This window comes from Tenrec ecaudatus, chromosome 17, assembly GCF_050624435.1.
Source record: "Tenrec ecaudatus isolate mTenEca1 chromosome 17, mTenEca1.hap1, whole genome shotgun sequence".
Lineage (NCBI taxonomy): Eukaryota > Metazoa > Chordata > Mammalia > Afrosoricida > Tenrecidae > Tenrec > Tenrec ecaudatus.
Window position 1 is genome coordinate 18,115,512 of NC_134546.1, and position 7,670 is coordinate 18,123,181.

At 56.6% G+C, this 7,670-nt stretch overlaps 1 protein-coding gene across 1 annotated transcript; it reads left to right on the forward strand.

Annotated features, from left to right (window-relative positions):
* The first annotated feature begins 1,825 nt into the window (after window positions 1-1,825).
* Window positions 1,826-6,919, forward strand: TCF23 (transcription factor 23). Its single transcript, XM_075535362.1, has 3 exons — window positions 1,826-2,232; window positions 2,891-3,133; window positions 5,187-6,919. Exons 1-3 carry the CDS (start codon window positions 2,011-2,013, stop codon window positions 5,268-5,270), a joined length of 549 nt encoding a protein of 182 aa, XP_075391477.1. The 5' UTR covers window positions 1,826-2,010; the 3' UTR covers window positions 5,271-6,919.
* The last annotated feature ends 751 nt before the right edge of the window (window positions 6,920-7,670 follow it).

Consider the following 7,670-nt stretch of genomic DNA (forward strand, 5'->3'; position numbering starts at 1 on the left):
GTCCTCTCTCTGCACTGACTGCTCCCAGCAGGAATCTCATGCTAGAGGCTTGGGGGGCCAGGATGCGGTTCTCTCCTCTCATCCCCTCTCTTTCCCTCATAGTTTGTGTGTTCCCAGCAGACCTGCCCTCTCTTGGAGCTGTCCTCTGTACTGCATTCTTCTGGGGAGGGGGTCCACGGACATCAGTAACGTCTTGCTGTACTTTGTACAAAGTGTGCAAGGTAAAACGTGAGGGCTATTTTGTTGTTGGTGCTTTTTTGTGATATTTTGTTTGTGGTAACTCTTGACTTTAACCTTGCTTAGACTATATGCTTAGACTGAGCATAGTGATTTTAGAAGTCCTGCAAAATGGAGCACTAACAACAGAAAGCCATGTCAGGGCCAGCCTTCCAGATGCAGCCTCCATGAGGAGACATGTGCAGTGAACTTTTAAGGACTGACTTAAAAATAGAAAAGTGGCAGGGGGATTTCGGGAGTAAACAACGGAGGCGGGAGGGGGGAGTGAGCACTAGAAGTGATTGTGACTGTACCACACCTGTTAAAGGCGACTTCACCATGGGGTGGTTGCTCTAAGATTGATGTGGTGGGCTGGGGGGGTGGGCAGAGGGGAGCTGATATCAAGGAGTTCAAGAAGAAAGAAAATGCTTTGAAACTGTGGTAGCAATTGAACAATACTGCTTGATGTGATTGAACTGTGGAATAGTATGATATCTGTAAGGGCTCCCAAGTACAATGACCAAAAATAAATTAATTTAAAAAATAAAATGTATTTAGTGAGGATTATACAATTCTCCTCGATATGATTGAATTATATGATATGTAAATTATATGCCAATAAAACCGTAAAAACATATAGAAAGGTGGCGATATTCCTCAAACTAGTTCACCAATTCATTAGAATCCCACTCACAATATCAATGTTTTCTCTCTTTTTTTTTTTTTTGCAACAGAACGCAGCAAAAATTCTCCAAAATCCACATGGAAAAATATGGGCGAAAAAATAAGTAAGTGAACCTTGAAATACAAGTGTTTGGTTTCTAGTCTACCCCAGGATGTTGGACATCGACACAGCAGGCAATGTGCTCCTCCTCTCAAGACCTCAGTTTCTCTATGTGCAAAATGAAGATATATATATATATATATATATATATATATATATCATATTGAACAGCAACTAGGTTTTTTCTTTTTCCATGTTTGTTCAGAGTAGCTGTAAATGTCGACACCTACACCTTACCTTGGAATGTAGACTGTAAAGCAAAGTAATATAGGGCCAAGTACGTTTGGAAACCTGCATCTGAGCTAGCTCACTGCCACGTGGAGGACCTGCGGGTGTGAGCCATCAGCAAACAAGCCCCCCCCCCCCCCCCCCCCCGCCGGGAGGGCAGGCACCAGACAGGGGTCACGGTCTTTGAAGGCGTCCTCGCAAGCAGAGGCATAACCCAGGGCTGGCAGCCTTCATGGGACCAGGCTGGAGGAAGAGACTGGGGAGGATGGCCAGGGGCAGGCAGAGCCCTGGCATTCCTGGCTGGGAGGCCGTGTTGGCCAAAGGGAGGGAAGCCCATTAGGGATGACAGAGGAACCTCTTCTCCTCGAGGTCGCTTCGCCATTTCCATGGACTTGGGCCACAAAGCTGAAGTCACAGGTCTCCTACTGGACCCTCGTCTCGGTCAGGCCTGGTTCTGAGAAGGAAGCTCTCTTCCCATCCACCCGGGGGCTTTCTTCAGCATGGGGCTCCTCCCAGGACTTAGCCACTCCCAGCATACAGCACCCCCACCCCGCAGGCAGCCTGGTTTACTGGCAGGAGACTTTTCGTGGGGGCTGTGCCTGGTGGGCGGTTTTCCCAGAGCAAGGAGTGGATCAGGGCTGAGTTGGCGCCAGCTTCCTCCCATATAGACACAGCTGGCTGGGTGACCAGCCTGCCCCAGCTAACTTGAGCCGGAGGTCTCCCGCAGACACAGGGCTCCTGTCCTGGGGTGGCACAGCAGCACCGCACCCCAGGGGGGTGGCATGCCACTGAGGGAGACCAAAAGACCACCAGCCATGCCAGGAGTGGGGCACAGCATCGCCAAGGCCAAGCCCCGGGTGCTCCCCGGCATTGGCAGGAGGAGTAACCGCCTGAGCAGAACAAGGCAGGACCCGTGGGAAGAGACGAGCTGGAGCAAACAGAGGTGGAGCCGAGCTGGCCCCTGCCCTCGAGGGCCCAGGCCGAGGACTCTGACCAGTGGCAAGGTGAGGACATCCTGGGCTTGGAGGGGGCGTTGGGGAAGGAGGGGCGCGTTGTCACCACCGATGGCACAGCCTCACATGGTGTCTCCCTGCTTACCTGAGAGAAGAGTCAGTCCTTGGGCTCCAGGCTTGGGGTGGGTGGGTGGGGGGTGACCTAAAGCAGGTCTGGTTTTTCCCAGAGCAGAGCTCTGCTCTCTTGACGAGGAAGAGCACGGGGCCCAGAGAGGCCGTGTGCATTCCCCAAGCTCCCACAGAGGCGGTGAGCAGCAGAGCCAGGCCCGGACCCTTAGCCCCATTGCAGGGACTCACTGGGCCAGGGGTCAACCTGGCAGCTCAGGGTGTGGCTCCGTGCTCTGCCCGGGCACACCTGGGTGAGCACGACTCAGGTTGGGCTGAGTTGAAGACCTTAGGGGTGGCTTCGTGGAAGACTGGACTCCGGGGTCTGGCCAAGCTTTGCCACCTGACTGTAGGCTAGGCCTCTCCTAAGCTGTCCAAGGGACAAGAGCTGAGCAGGGGACAGAGTGCAGCTGAGAGCCTCTGGTCTCTGCTTTTGAGCGCTACCGCTCTGCCAGGAGACGGCAAGCAGAACACTCTTAGAGATGAGGGGCTGGGGGTTCCTCCCCATCAGACCCACTCACAGGGGGTGGGATGCTCCGTGCAGAGTGAGGCCAGTCCTGAGAATGCAGCTCGGGAGCGCAGCCGCGTGAAGACCCTGCGCCAGGCCTTCCTGGCCCTGCAGGCCACTCTGCCCGCTGTGCCACCGGACACCAAGCTCTCCAAGCTGGATGTGCTGGTACTGGCTACCAGCTACATCGCCCACCTCACCCGCATGCTCGGCCACGAGTTGCCCGGCCCTGCCTGGCCACCCTTCCTGCGTGGACTACGCTACTTGCACCCCCTCAAGGTAGGCCAGGGCCAGGGGACTTGGATGGAGTGGGCGGATCTTAACACCTTGAAGCAGGGGGTTGGGGTGGGAGGATCCTGCCCTGGGCTGAGCTGGTTTGGGGGTCAGCTGCTGCCTGCTCTCTTGCGGGAGAGAAGTTAGTTGGGGGTGGGGAGTTGCTGGGGCTCAGCAGCCTCTGTTTCTCATGATCTGGGGGGTAGGGTGGCAGGAAATGGGATGTGATTCTTCTAAGGGGGAATTCAGAGGGGCCCCAGGACCCCCGGGCTCTTCATGGAGGTGGACAAAAGGGCACGCACCCCGGCTGGGGCCTAGGAAGGGGAAAGGGACTGGTGACGCCCATCATCCAGCACAGGGCTGTGGTCTGGACGGACTTCTGTCCCAAGAGGGTTCTGACCCTGGGAGAAGCATCATTCCGGAAGCATCCAAGCCTTGGAGGGGGGCTGGTGAGGGAGAGATGGGCATGGTAATAAGGGGCACACACCCATCCCTTAATTCTTTCTAGTCCCACACGTGCCCACGGTTCATCCCACAGACTGTGACCCAACACCCCCAGGCCTTAGTTTTATTACATGGAACCCGAGCCCCACTTCCCTTCCAGAGTGTGGAAGGAGCTCCTGGAGGAAAGAGCTCATCAAGAATAAGCACCATCGGGGAAACCACTGACATGACATGGGGGCTAGGAGGTCAGGGGTCCAGGGAGAGAAAGACGAGGCCTTCTCCCACCGCGAGTGACCGTTTGGGAAACTCGACGGGGGCAGGTCCACTCTGCTCTATAGGGACACTATGGTTGGAATCGACCTGGTGGCAGTGAGCTGAGCTGGGTCGGGTTTGGTTAGGAGGTCGAGGAGTCCTGGGGATATAGTGGGTTACCAGTTGACCTGCTGACCACAAGGCCAGCGGTTCGAACGCATCAGTGGCCCCTCAGGAAAAAGATGGGGCTGTCTACTCCTGTATAGATTTGGAAACCCAGAGGGACAGTTCTACTCTGTCCTGGGGGGTTCCTGCGAGTCAGCATGGACCCAGGGGGGCAGCAGATCTGTTCTTGTTTGAGGAAAGACAGGCCAGGAGCTGTGACAAGTGTGTGAGTTCTTTTTATCTTTCAATCCTCGGCGGAGCAAAAGGAGGCCCACTTTAGAGATGAAGACACAGGGGCACAGGGCGAGGGACCAGTTGGGCATTGACCCCAGTGGCGTCTGTAGTTAATCCTGCATCCACAGCCCCTCGGCAGGCCTGGGAGGCGGCCCAGGAAGGGCTGATGTTCCAAGGGGTGGGGAGGGCACGCTTGTTCTCTAATAACAGCCGTGGATTTGACTTGATTTGGGGGGAGGGAGGGATGATGCTCTTACCAGCCTCCTCCCCTGTGTATTTTAGTTCTGAAAGGATTTGAAGCTCGAGGGGTTTGTCTTTCCCCTTCATGCAAAGATAGCTACAACGTAAGACTTGGAGACTCAGTGGGGTCAACTCTGAAATGGCAGGTGCTGGCCCTGGGCTGGGTGAGCAATTTCCGTAGCTAGAAACTAGCAACCCAGGTGAGGGTCTTTCGGGAGGTGATCAAGATGTTGACGAGCAGACAGGTGAGGGGCCAGGCTAGGTCTAAGAGTTTGGCACTGGTGGTGGTGGTGGTCAGCTGGGGGGCCATGTGGAGGCCTGCCAGAGGACAGTGTTCAGGGTAGAGGCAGCCTGGCATTTCCGGGACTGCCCCTGTTCTGGGACTGTTTAGGATGGACAATCCCTGTTGGACCCAGCTCAGACCGTCATGGGCACTTGGGGTGTGTGTCAGGGAGGCGCTTCTTCTTCCCATGTGCCACTGTCCTCCCCACTGTGCCCAGGTCACCTGGTCTCCTCTTGGGACCGTCATGTCCTTAGATGGCTCCTCCTGGGCCTGGCAGCCAGCCCAAGGTGCCTGGAGAAAGCTGGGGGTGCTGAGCCAAAGACACCAAGGCAGAGCCGTGTGACAGGAGTGGGGGTGGGGGGTGGGATCGAGGTGGCTGAGCTCCAGTGTCTACGTCCTGCAAGGTGGGCACTTTTTGTTCCCTGTCCCCCTGTCTTGCAGAAATGGCCCATGCGCTCTTCGCTCTATGCCGGAGGTCTGGGGGGCCTGGCCTTGCCTCCGCCTCAGCCACCACCTCAGGCCTAAGGAGCAGGGACACGAGGAAGAGCCCCCTGCCTCTGGAGAGACGGGTGCTCTCCTCACCCCACCAGGCCACTCGCCACCGAGCTCTTGGTGACAAATGACCATCATACTAGCCTTTCTTTCCCGGACTGCGACTCCAGCTCACCCCGGCTCAGGATCTTCCTCTCCGGCCTTCTGCCTTTTCTCGGACTCTTAGTCTCGGATCTGACCCAGCAGTGGCTCCCAGGTGCCGAAGCATAGTCCAGGGAGGCAGCAGGAGCTGGGAGCAGGCAGGCGGGGAGGTGTCTGTCAGGGGCAGGGCTCATATACTAGGAGGGAGAGGGAGGGAGGCAGGGAGACATGACTGGAAGTTGAGTTCACTTGTCTCCGCTGAGCTTCCCACAAGCCCCCTGGGGAAATCAGGAAAGGCAGAAGCTCCCAGGTGACTGCAGAAGTGGGGCCTCGGGTGGCAGCAGCTCAGGTGCTGACAGGAAAATCGGGGGGTGGGGGGTCAGAGTCGATGGGCTCTGGCAGCTGGATGTCTGGAGAGAGCTGGACTGGTACCACCTCCAGAGGGGACACAGGACAAGGGGACAGACTCTCAGTACACTAGGGCTACTTACTCAAAGCCAAGGGGTGGCCACCGTCCCCCACCCCACCCCGAGGCAGCTTGTCTCTGGGTTCTGAGTCTCTTCAGCCGCCCCCCCTGGGCCCTGCACCCTCCTACCCTCTCCCGACATACGTCATATTTGCAGGTGCGGGCATAAAGCTTCTATGACTGACGTGCCAGTTTCTAGAGATAATGGCAGGCGGGCCCAGCTGACTGATTAAAGAAGTGAGCCCAAGTGCAGCCCTGCCTTAACCGCCCCTAGGCAAGGCTTTGCCGATGTGAGCCAGGGAGAGCTTTAAGTACACCCCCTCAATATACCTTAAAAGAAGAAATACTTGCCCCCCCAACCCCCCACTTGCCCCAACCCCAGTCCCACAGCCTTCTCTTTCTATTGGGTTGTAGACTTTGTAGATTTAACCTTCAGGAAAAGCAAGATGGGCTTGGCTGCAGAGGGTTCCTGGTATGATTTTTTTTTTCACCGACTGGGGTTTCATTGGCACTGGGCAGGTTCTAGAATCTATAAATTATAACTCAAACTCACAGGGGCCAGCTTCTCCCCCAGGCTGCCCTCAGCTCTTGTCAGCTGTCTGGCCCCCACGAAGTTATCTGGGACCCATCACAGAGCCCACACACCCTGAATAAAAGTCACTTCCCAGGACCCTACCACCTGAACACCACACTGAAGCACAACCAAAGGAGCCCGCCCCGGGGACGTCCAGTGGGTTCTGAGTCACGGCGCCCTCTTGAATGTCAGAGTGGGGTGTGCGGCTGCTTTTCCAGAAATTGAAGGCCAGTCCCTTCATGTGAAGTGCCACTGGGTGGACACAGCCCATCACACCTTCAGGGAGGAGCGGAGCACTTCACACACTGGTGCCTTCCGGAGACTCAGAGAGTTAGGGAAGGGAGGGCCGGGGTGTTTCAGAAAGCAGACAAGTCCCATAGGGACAGTTTCAGATAGAAACTGCCATCAGGTGGACTGAGCGTGGGTTGGGGTCTGGGTTCTGGCATGACGGGCAGCTGTCCCACCCTAGGCTGGCCAGGCAGGGCAGGGCAGGGCAGTGGAGAAATGGTGCTGAGCAGTGGGGGGTGGGGGGAGGTGCTCAGCCTGTCGGTTGGAGCTAGGAGAGGAGAAACAGAATGTCCCCCGGCCTGCACTGCGGGGGGTGGGGGGCTGTGGGAAGGCAGCGGGATTGTGGCTGGTAGCCATGAAGCCTCCCCCAAGGCTGAACCCATAAATCTGCCTGGGACCAAGCATCCGCAGAGGGACCCGGGAGAGCTTGGCCGGAGCTGCTCTGGGGCAGCTGGGCGCAGGCGGGCGGGGGGCAGAGGCCAGGTGTGGGAGGACACAAACACACTGCTTCTCACAAGACCATAAAAGTCCAGCTCAAATGTTCTATTTTTAAAGTCTGTTCGTTTTCCTGGATGGGTTTGAGGGGAGCAGGAAGCAGAAGTAGACGGACTTCCTGTGTAGTTGGTAGCACCCAGGCTTTTTCTGGGGACCAAGAGAAGCTGAGTACAAAGTACGTGCTGGGGTTGGGGGAGCGTGCGCCAGCATGTGGTGCTCCTCCTGAGTGCTGGGCAGGCTTGGGGGATTGCCTGCCCCTCCCCCCCCCAGCTCAGACCTAAGCCTTTGCTGACTTAGAACAGACCCCTGGGGATGACCCCATTGTCCTGGTTGAAAAGACAAGATGAGCAAAATAAAGACCAAGTTGTTGGGGGCCAGGCAGGGGAAGTCCCCATCATACATGTTTTTAAGGCAAATTCAGGCTTATTGGGGTGGGAGGTACCCTTGGTAGTCCAGCAGGGTCCCAAGG